This window comes from Desmodus rotundus, chromosome 7 (assembly GCF_022682495.2).
Source record: "Desmodus rotundus isolate HL8 chromosome 7, HLdesRot8A.1, whole genome shotgun sequence".
NCBI lineage: Eukaryota > Metazoa > Chordata > Mammalia > Chiroptera > Phyllostomidae > Desmodus > Desmodus rotundus.
Window position 1 is genome coordinate 51,739,477 of NC_071393.1, and position 16,882 is coordinate 51,756,358.

Below are 16,882 nucleotides of genomic sequence, written 5' to 3' on the forward strand. Positions count from 1 at the left end.
TTGAGAGGATAATTTCATAGAACTGTTATATACCTAAAGAATTTATAGTTTCAGCTTTAACTGCTTTTCATTGCAAACATATATGAAATAGTGTTCAGTAATTGTAGTTCTATGTTGCTTTGGATGGTTGTGGGATAAGTCTTTATTGCTAAATAAACAGAAGGAAACAGCAACATTTGATACTTTGCTAAAATTTGTGTTTTATTTCTACCACAATAATAAAAACTAGGGTAAGCCTCCATCTGCTCCCTACCCCTCAAGTACCTGCTTTTAAAATAACTCATTGCTCTTTGTCCTGTCTTTGAAATCAAACAGTGATAGCAGTTTTCTGCTCTTTATCAAGAATTCGAAGATGTGGAGAAAGCCAGATTAGACCTTGTGACTTGAAAGGCATAGTAAGGAATTTGGAAGTCACTTCCTAAAGATTCTTTGTGCTATGAATTAAAGAAAATTTACTGTTTTGTATTTTGATGGAGTTTAGAAGAATTTGAACAATCTTATACCTCTCTTAACTGTTGATTTAGCTATGATTTAGTCACAGCTAAAAAAAGATAGCTTGTTTTTTTCTTTTAGAGTTTCAGATAGAAGTAACTGGTGTTGGTATCTGTTCTGCATTTATTGTTGTTAGTCATTAACCCAGAGGAATTTGCTTATATTTACCTCCCCAAATGTTTGCATGAATTGTTTATAAGGCAAATATTAAAACACAGATGTTTTAAGAAAGATTAAAAGTAGCCACAGAGAAAGCAAGATAATAATTGCTGTAAAGTCTTCCTTCAGACATTCATCCTTGCTGAATTCAGGAAACTGAAATGATTGATAAGTTAATCAGGGTATTCTTTCTATTAATAATACTTATTTTTCTATATGTAATATATACTCATTAGTTATTCTTTCAACAGTAATGTTTGTCTTCAATGAATCACTAAATTTTATTAGGAAAAAAGATGTTAGATAGGGGGTTTTCATCTATTGGAAAAAAATATTTGGTGATGTTTTCTACCTATAATAGAAACAATAAATACATGCCTTTAGAGATGAGTGCTGATTTTTTTAAATGAAGAAATTATAAATAAAGTGATTTGCTCTTCCTGGAATAAAAAGCTTCATTATGTAATATTAATAATATGGCATAGGATTTATATTCTGTTTTCTGTGCATTTAAGAGTATACACAATTACATTCATTTTTATATTAACCACATAAAAACATATAGACATGTTTATTTACATTTTATAAGGGGTTAAGTCTAAATAATAATTTCATGTCATAATTCAGGAATGCTTTTGAGTAATCACAAACTTGTCTTTTCAACTTTCTATAGTTTTATTTTTCTACACCAAAATAAATATAATTATACAGTTGTTGGCTAGCTATGGAAGAAATATTAAGAGGGCAAAGGTAAAGAAGTTTATCTATCTCATGTGGGACCAGCATTTATATGTGAAGAACTTTGTAGTTTCTTCATCATCTCTTGTATGAGATGGACTAAAGAAGATCATATCAAACGGAAGATAGAGAGGCATAAAAAACATACATACTATCCTTTGAGCAGAATAGTATAAAAGCACAAGTTTTAGAAATAAGCATATTGAGGTTGGAATCTCTGTTCTGCTTCCTTTTTTGTTTTTGAAAGATTTTTGTAGTTTTTAAAATAATTTTCATATATTATTTATTTTGAGAGAGAGAGGAATGGGGAAAGATGAGGTTGGAATCTCTGTTCTTCTGCTTTCTTTTTTTATTTAAAAAAATTTTCATATAGTTTTAAAAGAATTTTCATGTTTTTATTTTTAGAGAGAGAGAGGGGAGGGGAGAGAGAAAGAGAAACATCAGTATGTTCTGCTTATTTATGCATTCACTGGTTGATTCTTGTATGTGCCCTGACCAAGAGTGGAACCCACAACCTTGGCGTGTTGGGACGACGCTCTGACCAATTGAGCTATTCAGTCAGGGCTATTATTCTTTCTAACTAAACACATTACTGTAACCCATTTTCTCATTTGTCAAATAAAGTTAATAAATTCTTTTAGGATAGGTGTGAGGATTAGTAAGATACCATTATATAAAGTGTCTAGTTTTAAATAATAATGATAATAATAATAGTAGTAGTAGTAGTAGTAAGAGCTGCAGTAACACCGCACATACACACAAATGTCATTCAGTCAGCGGAATACTGGGAGCTCAGTTCAGCAGCATAGTACGTACAGCAGCTGTGAGTCTAGAGTAATCCACACATATGCAATACGTAAAAGAACTTATTAAAGGCAAAAATCTGAAAGTATTATATGTAAAAATCATTTATTTCCAGTTAGTGGAAACCTATATTATATATATTAACTATATACATCCCTTGAATTTTAAAATTTTGTTCTCAAACCTATAGTCATTATAACATACATTCTTTTGGGTCCACATGAATTAACTCAGTAGTACAAATATTTCAGGAGATTTTGGTGAAATCAAAATATTTGCTCATGATTTATCAAAACAGGAGAAAGAACTACATGAAGAGAGAAAATGTCACAAATCTTAAAGAATTTAACTCTGAAAGAATTAAAAACTTATCAGTGATATCCACAATGCAGAAATTCTAAGAATAGTAAATAAGCATTTTGAAATATATTTTCCATGTCATTGCAAACTATAAATATCATTAATTTACTGTTTCAAGTCTTTGTTAGTGTAGCTTGTTGTTTGGGGGGGGTTTTCAAAAGTTACCTATGCCAGTGCAGAAATAGTGCCAGCACTCAGATTAGCTGAAAGACTAATTTGTATTTGTATTGTAATACTATCTTTTACATGAGAAACTCTTAAAGCCTTAGTGTAAGCTCTTTAATTTTTCACATTTCACAGAATATAGATTCATTCTTTGCTTTTCCTTCTTTTTTCTTTATTGTTGTTTTATTTATATTGATTTTTAGAAAATTTTACAACTTCTTCCAGAAAGGATTCATCAGCGATGGCAGTTTCATAGTATTGGTAAGTAATTTAAATGTGTATTTACCATTTGAAATAAATGTTAAATACTGGGAATATAAAATAAAAACATGGATGAAGGATTTCCTATCACAGTGGCATATTAAATTTCTTTGTTCTCTCTGTTCCTGTACTTTGCATACACTAGCATGATGGTAGTATTACAAAACCAAAAACATAAAAGCAGGCTCAGCGTCAAAATAAATATCTTTGTGAATCAAAAATGGAAAAGTAATGTAAAGTGCCAAATAGAGCAGAAGCAATGGGCTCCGGGTTCAAAAGCAAGCAGTGTAGTTTGCCCCACAAAAAAAGGGGGAGAACTGGAGTTAAGCTACTGCTTAAGAGTCAAAATAGAGCTTCCCAGCTTATGAAACAAAGGTGATGAGAAAAAGTGAGGGGAAAAAACCTGCTGTGGGTTATCGTCAGAGACCAAACAGGCAGGAGTTCACAGCCTTTCTGTTACCAGATACTAAACCAAGATACTTTCTGACTTCGAGTCTGGTTCTGTAACAATGGCAGTGTCACCCCAGTGCTCTCAAGGTATAATAATAAGGTATTCCTCTTCATGTTATAGAGGAATCTGCAGGTAAGCAATTGCTGGCTTTGGTTCAATGATGTCAGGGCTGACTGCTAGTGATTCTCATCAGCCTTCTCTTCTGGGGAATATACGGACAGCCACCAGATCTGTTGAAGTACAATGTTTATAACCCTTATGTTCGTTTGTAAAAATTGTATTTGTTTCTCTTAAAAACAAGGCATAGATTTATTTAGCCTTGTTTTTAAGAGAAACATTTCTTAACCAGTTATAGCAAATGAAATCTCTGAGACTTTGAAACTGTAAGTCATACCAATTAGGTGATCCAGAAGAAAAAAAGAGAACTTTGGACTTACAGAGGGGGTATTGATACAGGGCTAAAAATCCAAAACAGTAAAGCCTTTTAGAATAAACTTCTTAGGTCAAGTTTGAGACTAAAAATGAGGCACCCATAATAAATTAAGAATTCTTAAAACTCAATAATAAAAGTCCATTTTTAAAAATAGGAAAAATATTTGAATAGGCATTATACCAAAGAAGACATGAATTGCTGCTAAGGTGCTCAGTAGAAGTGAAACCCTGTTTCGTATTTCATAATCGTAAAAATGCCCTCAAAGGTTGTCTGCGAGGCAGCCTTTTGAGATGTCTGAGCTTCAGAAGTTCACTGTGCCTTCTGAGGAATGTAGACTTAAATCTCCATAGACCATTAGTCTATCTAGTTGTCATGATTAATAATGTTCCAATAAATATCTAACTTGAGAATATACATAAGTGATTATTTTTCTTTGTTATTGGGAAGAATCAAAAAACTCTTATTTCTTTTTTGTCTTCTGTATAAAGGAAAATAAATCAGTGACTCAATGTTCATTCAGTTGAAAATACTAATATCCCTTTTGGTTTCTTTGACCATATGCCTATGAGTGATTTTCTTTTTCAATTTTTCGAATAGTTGATGCTAGCACCGATTTTTTTCCTGTGTGATTTCTAACTTAATTTTTTTGTGGTTAGAAAATACACTTTATATAACATTGATCTTTTTAAAGTTTTTGAGATATTTTGTGGCTCAGAATATAGTCTCACCTGGAGAATGTTTTATTGCTCTTGAGAATATGTATTTTGTAGTTATTTAAAATATTACGTTAATGTATGGCAACGATACAATTATTTTTGTAAAGATTTTATTTATTTATTTTTAGAGAGAGGGGAAGGAAGGGAGAAACAGAGGGAGAGAAACATCCATAGGTTGCCTTTCAGAGGCCTCCCAACCAGGGAAAGAACCCAAAACCCAGGCACGTGTCCCAACCGAGAATCAAACTGGCGACCCTTTGGTTCGCAGCCCACACTGAATCCACTGAGCTACACCAGCCAGGGCTGGTTTATCTTTATAATTTTAAGGTAGGGTAGTATTTAATTAGACACAGTAAATACATGTAAAAAGAAAAACATGTTGAATTGACTGTATTGAAATTTAAAACTTTTCCACATAGAAGATACCACCCATCCCAGTCAGTAAAAACATAGTTATTTGGAAGAATGTACTTCCAATTCATAGAACTGACATAGAATTAGTAGTCAGTACATATAAGGAACTCTCATGTTAAACAAAATGACCCAACTGCAAAATAAAAGATATGACAAGCCATCTGCAGAAACTCAAGTGGCCAAATGAAAAGGTGCTGAATGTCACTAGGAGACATCAAATGAAAACATTAAGATACTTAACATGTAGCACTCATCGACCAGTTTTTTGTGTTGCCAATAATGTGTTACTATAGTACTCTCATGTGCTGCTAGCAGTACTGCTAATCTTCTTAACTACTTTGGAGGGAAGTTTTCAATATTTAGTAAAGTTGTGATTAATTTTGTTTCTATTTATATATCCTGGGGAAACTCATGCATACAGGGAATCATGAACAAGAACATTTACTATAATATTCTTTGGAAAAGCAAATTTTGAAAACAAACCAAATGTCCTAACATTAAGAAGATGAACAGTATATTCATACAATAATAGAGCAGTTAAAATGAAATAATTAGAGCTACATACATCAATATAAGTATCAGAGGCTAATGTTAGATGTAAAAGGAAAAGCAATGTATAGAATGACATGTTTTGTATGACACCATACGTACAAGATTTTGGTTTGCTTTCGCTGTTTCTTAATCCTCTAACTTAACTCAGATTTGATTAGTTTTCCACTTGTGTTCTATTCCAGGATCCAGTACATGAGCCCACAGGGCCTTTAGCATACATAAATTTTTAGGGGAGCTCATGACTGGGCTTTACTTAGTATTGCCTTAAGAAACCGAGTTTGCTCACACGTAAGGAAGGGAATTGCAGGTAAATCAACAGTTTGTTGAAACATTAAACCTTATTTTTCTGTGACAAATGAAACTTAAACCAAATAAAGTCTTAATCAGGCTTGATACAGGCTTGATCATTTGTATATAAACTCTACTAGAAAGAATAAAAAATAGAGGATTAGAACAAATAGCTATGGAATAAATTATTGTTACTGGTATAAATTTTTAAACATAAAAACAATTCTATTATTTTATGGATTTATAAATAAGTAGTAATATAAAATATTTTTAGAGATAATTAATACCAAAATCTGGATAATGGTTTCCTCTGGAAAATGAGTCAGGACGGTTCACAGGAGGCTTCACTGGTGCTTGTGCTGTTAGGTAAAGCATTATAGATTACGTGAATAAATGAAATTTTCGAAGTTGTAAGAAACATAAACTGTGTTTAGATTTGTCTAGACAAATGGTGGACCTCTGGATGTTTGTTAGTGTTATTTCAGTATTTTATTGTAGATTTGAAATGTATAATTTTTTTAAACAATGGTTTTATATATTTTGATGGTTTTAAATATTTTGAAAAGTCAATACAATGGAAATATTTGTTAGAAAATATTAGAGTTATAGGTGCTTATATGCTTCACTAAATGGAAATTTTCTGTGGTGGTTTTTAATTTGTATTAGTGGTGGAGAAATATTTAATTCTATTCTCAGCCTAATAGAAGGTGCATACAGATTGTTATATTGAATGCAGTTTGGGGGTTTAGAGTTTGTTTCAATAGACTACATCATATTTAATTGCCATAAACCATGTGTTGAATAGGTGACTTTTTATATACTCTTCTGGTCCCAAGGTTATGGCCAGAGGGATAGCACGGTCACCAACAATAATTTGGAGGTTGCCAAGGGCTTGTTTTAAAGTGTTTTCAAATCTGACTGAGAATGCTGACATTTAGAAAAATATAAGATGTGAATATTTAATGTTTTCTCTTTAGGATTGATTTTAAAGAAACTACTTCACACAGGAAACTCCTTGAAGGTATATTATGATATTTCTTTTCTATGACTTTTTAAAAAGTAGATAAAGCATACAGACTTTTTTCTTTTTATAAGATGTTATTTATTTTTTTTAATTTTTATTGTTATTCAATTACAGTTGTATGCCTTTTCTCCCCATCCCTCCACCCCACCCCAGCTGAACCCACCTCCCTCCCCCACCTCCACCTTCCCCCTTGGTTTTGTCCATGTGTCCTTTATAGTAGTTCCTGTGATCCCCTCTTCCCACTGTCCCCACCCCACTCCCCCCTGGCTATTGTTAGATTGTTCTTAACTTCAGTGTCTCTGGTTATATTTTGTTTGCTTTTTTCTTCTATTGCTTATGTGATCTCACATTTAACTGGAACATAGATGTTATTTATTTTTAGAGACGGGAATGGAGGGAGAAAGAGAGAGAGAAATACAGATGTGGGAGAGAAATATCAATTCATTGCCTCTCGCACACTCCCTAGCCCGGAACCCAGCCCCCAGCCCAGGCGTGTGACCTGACCTGCAGTCACACCAGCGACCTTTCAGTTTGCAGGATGATGCCCAACCCACTGAGCCACACCACTCGGGGCACATGTAGTCATTTTTTACATCAACTTTTTCCTAAAGAATTTTGAATTGTTTTTAGTCCACTTAATTGTAGTGAATTCATTTAAAATATAGCAACATACCCCGTGTGTATGAAAATACATACTAGGTTGACCAGGCTATTGAAAACTGTTGTACTTTTGCCTTTGCATTAACTTGAAAAATACTTTACTACAGAAACACTTTACTCTATGGTCTCCAAAAGACAAAAGTTAGTCATTCACCAAATTATTATTCATTTTATCACAGCTAGTATAGCTAGTATAGAGGAAGGTAGGAGATCTATATAAATTTTTTTCTTTGTCATCATCTCACTGTACTATACATGGTAAGAGAAGCTACCCAGTCCAAAGCATCTTGCTGTCGGTTAGATAAAAGTTATACTGTAGGTTCTTTTGACATCAAGGCTTGGGTGTAGCAGTACAAAGGAATACGTCTTCCTACAACATCTTCAGCCTGTTTTCTGACCAAACCATGTGGTAGAAGCAGTTAAATAGCTTTGATAGTGGCCATTATCAGAGCTGTAGCTGGATGATTTCCAAAGTTCACTGAGGTTAGGTTAGTGAAAAACTTTATGTTTTGCTTATCTGAAGTTGAATTAAAAAAATATAATATCTTTTCCAGTTCTCTCCCTGGGGGTGAATTCATTCATTCATTGAAATGTATATTGTCTTCCATGTTTGGGGCATTGTTGTAGGTGCTTAGAAAACAGTCAATAAATAGGTCAAAATTCCTGCTTTGCAGCTTAGCAGAAATGATAACTAAATGAGATAATTTCAGACAGTGAAAAGCTTTTTAAGGACAAGAGCATTGAGTTAGCGCACCAGGCTCCCCATAATCATTCCTCCTTTTACTAAGCTTATTACAGCAAGGAAGAGTCATTGTCCTCTCTCTTCTTGCTTAGACTGGTGGTTTATGTAAAGGAGGGAAGTAAATAAGAAGGAAATGATTTTCCCATTTTTTTACAATTAGAAATTGTAAAATAAAAATTACCTGATGGCTTTAAGTAGTTACAAGCCAAATTCAGTCTTTATTTGTTCAAAATCCATGAACTTAGATATAAAGATAATGAGGGTTTAATAAATGTCATGGGTGTAGTATCTACCCCCTTTCCTTTCTATTTCTTCCTTCTTCTTTCCTCTCTCCTTTCTCTCTTGTAAAGTGTCATTCTGTACTCATCTTCTGGAGAATTTTGGCCTTAAAAAGAAGAAAGTATTTGCATGATAAGTAAAAATACTGTTTTTCCTTTTTTTTATTTTAGATCAGGCGGGAAGGTGTTCGCCTTTTCTTATTATGGTTGCAAGCTCTTCAGCATAACTGCAGCAGAGAGCAGCTCTGGATGTTTTCCTGCTTAATCCCTGGGTTTGCAGCCCCACAGTCTGAACATGGACCTCGGACTCTAGATAATCTCATCAATCCTCCACTTAACCTTCAAGAAAGTAAGAATCATGACATCTTATACATTAGTATTTTTAAATTTTCTGTGCAGTTTGTTAATATATTTTTAAATATTTTAAAATTTCTTATGTAGTTTGTTAATGTATTTTAAACAAATGTCTATTAACTGGGTAAGCTAATTTTAAAACAGGTTTCATTCATCAGGTCTGACGAGGCCAACAGATCAGGAGATGATAGCCATTAAGAAAATATGTGTTGTTCAGATATCCAAAGAGGAGAGGGCATGCCACACCAGAGAGGCTGGCCGCAGTGGGAAGCGCAAGGGTCAGTCAGGTGGGATGGGGGATGTGGGGTGAGGGTCATGGGCGAGAGCCCCTATTGTGATTTCTGCGGGGAAGAATGTTCAGTGCAGAGTGAGCAGAACTAGAATTGGCTAGTTTGGAAAATTTCAGCAGGCTCTGGTGTGTGAGGGTTGTCCCTAGTTGTCTGGTACTTGGCCCTAGGGTGATTTGGGTGGGGAAATAGCAGCCCTGAGTGTGAGTCCAATAGAGGAGGCAGTAGAGGTGTGGACTCAGGTTGGCTGGTTTGTATATAAAAGGCATACTGTCAGGCCTATTTTTACTATCTCTAGGAATTAGATAGTTCTGGAAAGGGCATTCTGTCCAGGGCCCTCAAGGCCCCTGATGTCAAAGCATCAGAAATACACAGTTAATGTAGGCTGTTTACATTTGTCTCTGATTTCTAAATGTCATGTATCATCTTGCATTTTTGAGTTAATTTGGATATGTGTTAAAGCACAAGTGTCTTTTAATTTGTGCAAAGAGGATTGTAAAAAAAAATTTCTGTCCGTTTCTGTAAGCGGACTTGGTTACTTGGCTGATACTGAGAAATAATTTAGAGCCCTGCCTCTGCCAAACCAGGTACTGACTGTGCTGCTTAAGAAATATTTAAGAGAATTCACCTAGTCGTGGGTTGATTTTTCTTGAATTTGCATTTGTTATAATGAATGTTTTTGAATATCTGAGAAGTAAAAATATATAAAAGTTTCTTATTTTATAAGTACACTTTTGTAATCAAGGAACTAAGAGGTTAACTTTTCTTTCTTTTTGAGACGGAAATAGTATTTCATCCTTTGAATAAAGGGACTACCTTAAAGTAAGCATGGTCATTACCTAGTGTAATCAGATTTTTTTTTCATAGATGAATAAACACATACTTATTCAAATGTTTCTCATATAGAATTTATGTAATAGATACTCTTAATGTGAATTTTAAAATATCATGAGAAGTTCTTTCCCAAGTGAGACGTTACTTACCTTTAATTCCTACATAGCTATCTGTGCAGGGCTGTGTCACATTCCCTCAGTCCAGGGTTCATGAAGCAGCTGAGTGTTACAGTTCACGGTTGTTGTGATGGGCCGTCAGGGTGATCTCAGGTTTATTTTGAGGTTCAGTCATTAGAATGCTGTCAAGCAGTACAGCATATATTACATATATGCAATATTGCACACATATTTTGCAGTTAAATGTTATTTGGGTCATATTATTGCATTGTTAAATTTGTTTGGTAATTGTACTAAACTTCTCTTTTGTCTTTGGACAGCTCAAGTCACTATAGAGGAAATCACTCCTCTTGTCCCCCCACAATCAGGAGATAAAGGGCAAGAAGATCTCACAAGCTATTTTCTTGAAGCACTTTTAAAATATATAGTAATTCAGGTACATGTTATCTTCTTTGATACCACCTCCTTTGCTATGTATGTTTTGTGAGTACTTTCTCCCCTTCTTTTACCATTATTCTTTCATAGTAGTTATTTGCTTGTTATCCTAAAGGAAGAGTGGCAAGTTTTTACTTTCAAAAATATGTTAGTATGTCCTTTCTGAAATAAAAATTATTGGGGACATTATAAACCTCTTAGAAAGGAAGCTGGGAGGAGAAATTTTTAAAGTAGACTCACATATACCTCCTTATATGAGTCATTTGTGTTTAGTACTTTATAATTCTTTCATTTATAATTAGCAGCTGTGGTACTGTAAATGAAAATCTAGAAATTTTGATTTAGGGATCAATCTGCCAAGAGGCAGCAGCTAGAGAGGTGGCTGAAGATCGGGGAGAAATGGAATTTACACTTTATTTTAAAAATTTTTTTAAAGATTTTATTTATTTATGTTTGGAGAAAAGGGAAGGGAGGGAGAAAGAGAAGGAGAGAAACATCAATGTGTGATTGCCTCTCACATGCCCCTGACTGGGGACCTGGCCCACAACCCAGGCGTGTGCCCTGACTGGGAAGCGAACCAGGGACCTCTTGGTTTGCAGGCCAACGCTCAATCCACTGAGCCACACCAGCCAATGCAACATTTTAAACCTATTTGTCTGTTTGTACTTTTTACATTTCCAAGTGCATGTATTTTGTAAAGTAATCTGTTCATCTCTAAGACATGAAGTGAGTTTGTCCTGACTGATGAAAACACTCTTAGCACATGACACATTTCTTGTAACTCTTCCAAACACAGAACTTCTCTGTCACTCAGAAACAAACGTTATGAAGTTAATTTGGACCTTGAAGGAGTTTGCCAGGGTTTGGATCTTGTATAGTGTGACCTTTGGCAGATTACTTCTTTGTACTTAAAATAGAGATAAAAATAATATCTACCCCATTTTGGTGTGTGATATTTAAAAAATGAGTGCAAAGTACTTACACTAAAAAAAGTGCATGACACACAGCGAATGTTCTGTAGTGTGCAGTTTTTGTTATCATTATTATTGCCAGTTTCTTTTTAAACACTTCTGTACTTCATGTAGATTTTTTAACTGCTTTACTGGTTTGTTGTGATATAGTTAACACACAATAAACTATAGTGTTTGAAATAAGCAATCTGATTACACCCATGAAACCATCACCATAATCAAGATAATGAACCTCTATCACCAGTAAAAGTTCTTGGATCCGTTTGTAATCCATTCTTCCCCACCACCCCATCCCCAGGCAGTCATTGATCTGATTTTCGTCTCTATAATTTGCATTTTCCATATTTTCATATAAATGGAATTACGTGGTACATGGGATTTTTGATTGTTTTTAGTCTCACTGTTTTTTTTCAGCATAATTATTTGAAAATCATTCATATTGGTCTATGTGTTAATAATTTGGTCCTTTTTATTGCTGAGTACCTTTCCATTTTAGTGATATACCACAATTTATTATCCAGTCATCTGTTGATGATAATGTGAAGTGTTTGTCGTTTTTGGCTGTTAAAAATAAAACTGCTATGAATATTGGTAAACAAGTCTTTGTGTGGACGTAAACTTTTCCTGGTATAAATACCCAGTAGTAGCGTAACGGCTGGGTTGAAGAGTAGGTGGATATTGACTTTTTAAGACACTATCACACTGCTTTCCAAATGGTCGTACCCTTTTACATTTTACCAGCAGTGTATGAGACTGAAAGTTGATTCACATTCTCACCAGCAGTTGGTAAGGTTAGCCCGTAATTTTAGCCATTCTGAAGTGAGTATATGATGGTATCTCATCGTGGCCCACTTTTTGCCTTTATCATCCTCCTACTTAGATAACTTCCTCACCCTACTGGAATTCTCACACCCCATATTTTACTGCTTTGTTTCCTCCTGCTGTCACCCCCACACCCCCACCTTACGGACATCGCCCTCACCTCTCTCAGACTCTGAGTCCACTCGAGGCTGCTGCTGCCTTTACCCCCATCACGGATGCCCTACTTCTTGTGGTTAGGCTCTGACTACTGCACTTGACTGCCCCTGCTTTCACTTCCCCTGGCCCCTCACGTATTCTGTGCAACTTTTAGGCTGAAGTATTCTAGAAGATGCAAAGGGAAAAGAACATTAGTATTTTTGTCATTAGTAGAACTGAGTTTTGAATCAACTTTGACAGTTTTCCAGAGCACATTTTAACTTCTGAGATTTTTGGAATATAACCTATGTAATGTATTTGTGTGTCATTAGGCCAGTTTTTAAGATTTGTTCTTTATATATTTATGCACATAAATATACATACTTACGTATAGCTATATATCTTCACAGTGTAACAGTTTGGTGTATTGTTCAAGTAACCTTTTATAAGCTTATTTATTATAGCTAATAATTGTTTCTTGCTTCTGGGATGATTCTAATTGTATTCTGTATTTTAGGTAAAAAGTTTAGAATGGAAGAACAAAGAAAACCAAGAAAGGGGATTTTCATTTTTGTTTTCACATTTTAAGAAATACTACTTGCCTTATATTTTTCCAAACATGTGCAAGGAAAACAGTTTATATCATCCTGTACTTGGTAGGTAAATCTTTAGAAATTTTCTAAAAAAAAAATCAAACATAAGAATAAAACATACCTCAGTGTAAAAATGATGCTTGTTACCTGCAGAAAACTGACAACATTTAATATTTGTATTGACTGATTAGAGATGTTGATTATACCGAAAGTATAATTTTTATTAATAGGAAATTTTCATTGAAAGTGAAGAGATTTTTTTAAAAGCTTACTTTCTGGATCTCACCTATTAGATGAGACAGGTCTCACTGTAGTATAAATTTCCTTTTTAAGGTTCCCCCAGGAGTTCAATTTAGTATGTCTTACTCAAATTCTGTGTGAATCATTACATTGTTACATATTTTGGCCATCCCTTGTCCAGTATTTAGTGGCAGTGCCAAGAGGTTTGTTGGAACCTTGAGCCTAGAGCCTCACGGACAAATCCTGGGTCAGAAGCAGACCTCTGCTATATACAGAAGGCATTGGCAGTCTGTATGTGCAAATGTCCTTTTTGCCAAAAGATGTTTCTATTTTAAGCTCTGCCAAGTTTAGGCAACTAATAGGCATAGGCAGAACCATTAGGGCTAGTAAAAATGACTTAAATTAGTCTGAGTAGCAAGCCTTTACCACTGGGAACATTATTTGCTTTAAAAATCAAGGAAAACATCTCATATTTTGTATAACTTCAAAATATGTATCTCAATCTTAGGTTAATTGAAGTAAGCTCTCATTAATTTTAAATACAATTTTTAATTTTAAATTTCAGAAGCTTAGACAGAATTCATTGAGCCTATTAATGATATTTTTCAAAAAGACTCTGTTTCTGTATGTTTTACTCTTCTAGATTCTATGCTAATATTAAGCACATTATTTTTAAATGTCATTTTTGTACTAAATCTACTTCTAAAACCAAGGTATTACCGCAGTTTTTTTTTTAATGTTTAAAATGTAGATTTTTCTAAGTACAGTTCCTTTCTTACTTATTTTTCCTTTTTATTGTGCATAGATATCCCACAGATGAGACCAAAGCCACATTATGTTATGATAAAGAAAGATGCTGAAACCAATGAAGCAATATATTGTACAAAGGAGCCTTTCATTAAGGCTCGTGTTATTGTCATTCGTTGGCTAGTTTCTTTCTGGCTTGAGCCAAAGCCACATACAGGACCTCATATTCCTGGAATGGAAGGTGAAGTCTTGCCAAAGAATATTCAGGTAATATATACATAACTTGCTAAAGTTAGAAATGGTTTAAGAGATTTGTCAACTGATTTGCCTTAGGTTAGAGTACATTTAAATCAAATAATAGTAATATTTACTTTGTATAAATATATTTTATAAATCCAGATTTTAACAATAATTATAGAACTTGTTAGACAGGATAGATAGTAAACTAAGGCAGGGAAGGGGAGGATGACATGTCCCACCAATGAACTCAGCAGTCCTGAGCCTGGTCTGGTAAGATTGCCAAGTGTTTTGAAAGTCACAAGAAAAACCATGATGGCACAGGAGGAGGGGAGCTTGAAATTCTGTATGTATAGTTTCCACTGTCTGGGAAAGAAAGCCTTTGAAACTGTATTCATCCCAAGGTCTGGAAAAGGGAGGAGACGGTTCCCTCTAGGGAACCATCCTCTAGGAGGGGGAACCTAGAAGCTGACTATAAATATATATAAGCATAAACCCCCTAAAATCCCAGTAGTCCGTGCACTCAGACTAGCTGGGTGCTCACGTGTAGCTTCGCGCTCAAGTGTACTTCATAATAAACTTGATATCTCTTTTGCTCTGTATGTGTTTTCTACTACCTGTTCTCTTGCAAGGAGATAAAAACTGAGCAGAGGGAGCCCCCTAACTCAGGTCTCCCCTATAACAGGACCAACAGTTTTCTTAACAAAAAAATAAAACCTGGAAGGTATAGAAGATAATTTCAGTCATATCTGATTCTCAGTTTTCATAGTTTGTGAATTTCATATTACTAAAAATATCCTGAGTTATATGAATAAAAATATTCTGAATTTTACAAGTAAATTTTTGCAGTTGGAAACAGTTTGCAATTAAATGGTTGTAGGACCTTCATAATTCTTTTTAGATTTTTAGGCAGTAATAGATAGCTGACTTAAGTCTTGTCACCAACTCGTTCCCTTTTTCTCAACAAGGACGTACAGTCCAGAAATGTTGTATAAAATTATACAGCTATACAATGGAAGGACTAATATTTAAAAATCTATTATTTCTAAATAAATCTTCTTTTTTCACTTTAAATTTTTCCTCAATATACATTTTTACCTGAACTTGTATGTATTACAGAACTTTTTAACTATTTTATTTTCCTTTTCTCAGATTTTGCCATGTAATTTTAAAAATCTTATACTGTATCATTTTTTATGATTTACTGAATCTTTTAAAAAATTTTTTTTTAAAGATTTGGATAGAGAGAGGATTTTATTTTTAGAGAGGGGGAAGGGAGGGAGAAAGAGAGGTAGAGAAATATCAATGTGTGGTTTGCCTCTCGCACGCCCCCTACTGGGGACCTGGCCTGCAACCCAGGCATGTGCCCTGACTAGGAATTGAACCGGCCACCCTTTGCTTCACAGACCAGTACTCAATCCCCTGAGCCACACCAACCAGGGCAACTTACTACATCTTTTTCAAAATTACGTGAAGTTACAAGGTGTGCTAATTAGTTCATTAGCATTTAGAAAATCTGACTTATATTCTCTTTAGCCTTCTATTTATATGTAACTATGTGGTGTATTTTCCTCAAAACTTTGTTTCAAGTTCTCTACAAAGAATTATTAAATGTAGAAACTGCCATCTCAGAACTTAATGGACTAAAATAATAGATTTTTTTCTGGGAAGGCATATTTGAGATCATTTACCTAAACCATCTTATTTTATATAGACGACAAAACTGAGATCAAAAATTGAGTAACTTACCAGAAACTAATTTACCATAGTTACTGAACAGTGCTTCTATCATACCACGGTACTAATTTATCATCATCTTAAGACTTTTACTTTGTCATCTTTAGTCATGGTGAAAATTCTATTAAGTTACTAGAGTATAGAGATTTCTAAAAATTGTTTTGACTTCATTTCTACTTCTGTCATACATATTCTTCCATTTCTTTGATGATGTTTTTTTAAGAAGTTTTTACTTGTGTAATTTTTGTCTAAGCTAAAATAGAGGCGATTTTTAATTTTAAGTCTTTATTGAACAAAGAGTTCAATATTAAGTTGTTTATTTATTATTGAAGTTCTGAGTTAACTCCATCTGCATTATTATTTTTTACCCAGCTTTAATAGTAACCTCTTTATATTGCAAACACGCTGAAAAGCAAATCTAATCATAGATGGATAGATGACTAATGAGTATCACTTAGACGTTGAGTTATTTGCATTGCCATTTAATTATTTAGAGTGAATTCTTTGGATTCTGCCAATATTTGTTATTAGAAGCCAAAGTACCTAGATAACGATTATGATATTCTCCCCATTTTGTTTTTATTTTAGAGAGCAGCAGCTAGCTTGGTATCCAGAGAAGAAAACAAAAATGATAATGCGGATAAAGCAGATAGAACTGCAGAACCAGAACAGTCTCATTCTAATACAAGCACTCTGACAGAGCGAGAACCCAGCTCGTCTAGTCTCTGTAGTATTGATGAAGAACATCTCACAGACATTGAAATAGTTCGCAGAGTTTTTTCTTCCAAAAGAAGTAATGTAAACTTTGTCACAGAGATATTTCGTCAGGTAAAATAC

General features: G+C 34.2%; 1 protein-coding gene across 7 annotated transcripts in view; it reads left to right on the plus strand.

The window, feature by feature from the left end:
• RALGAPA1 (Ral GTPase activating protein catalytic subunit alpha 1) overlaps positions 1–16,882 on the plus strand; it is a 256,935-nt gene that overhangs the window by 39,657 nt on the left and 200,396 nt on the right. For all 7 annotated transcript variants that reach the window (XM_024551309.4, XM_071221931.1, XM_024551306.2 and 4 more), the window contains exons 4-10: positions 2,922–2,979; positions 6,811–6,854; positions 8,709–8,886; positions 10,449–10,564; positions 13,009–13,147; positions 14,130–14,338; positions 16,634–16,873. In XM_024551309.4, the coding sequence (XP_024407077.2) occupies positions 2,922–2,979; positions 6,811–6,854; positions 8,709–8,886; positions 10,449–10,564; positions 13,009–13,147; positions 14,130–14,338; positions 16,634–16,873 (984 nt within the window). The remainder of the gene's footprint in view (positions 1–2,921; positions 2,980–6,810; positions 6,855–8,708; positions 8,887–10,448; positions 10,565–13,008; positions 13,148–14,129; positions 14,339–16,633; positions 16,874–16,882) is intronic.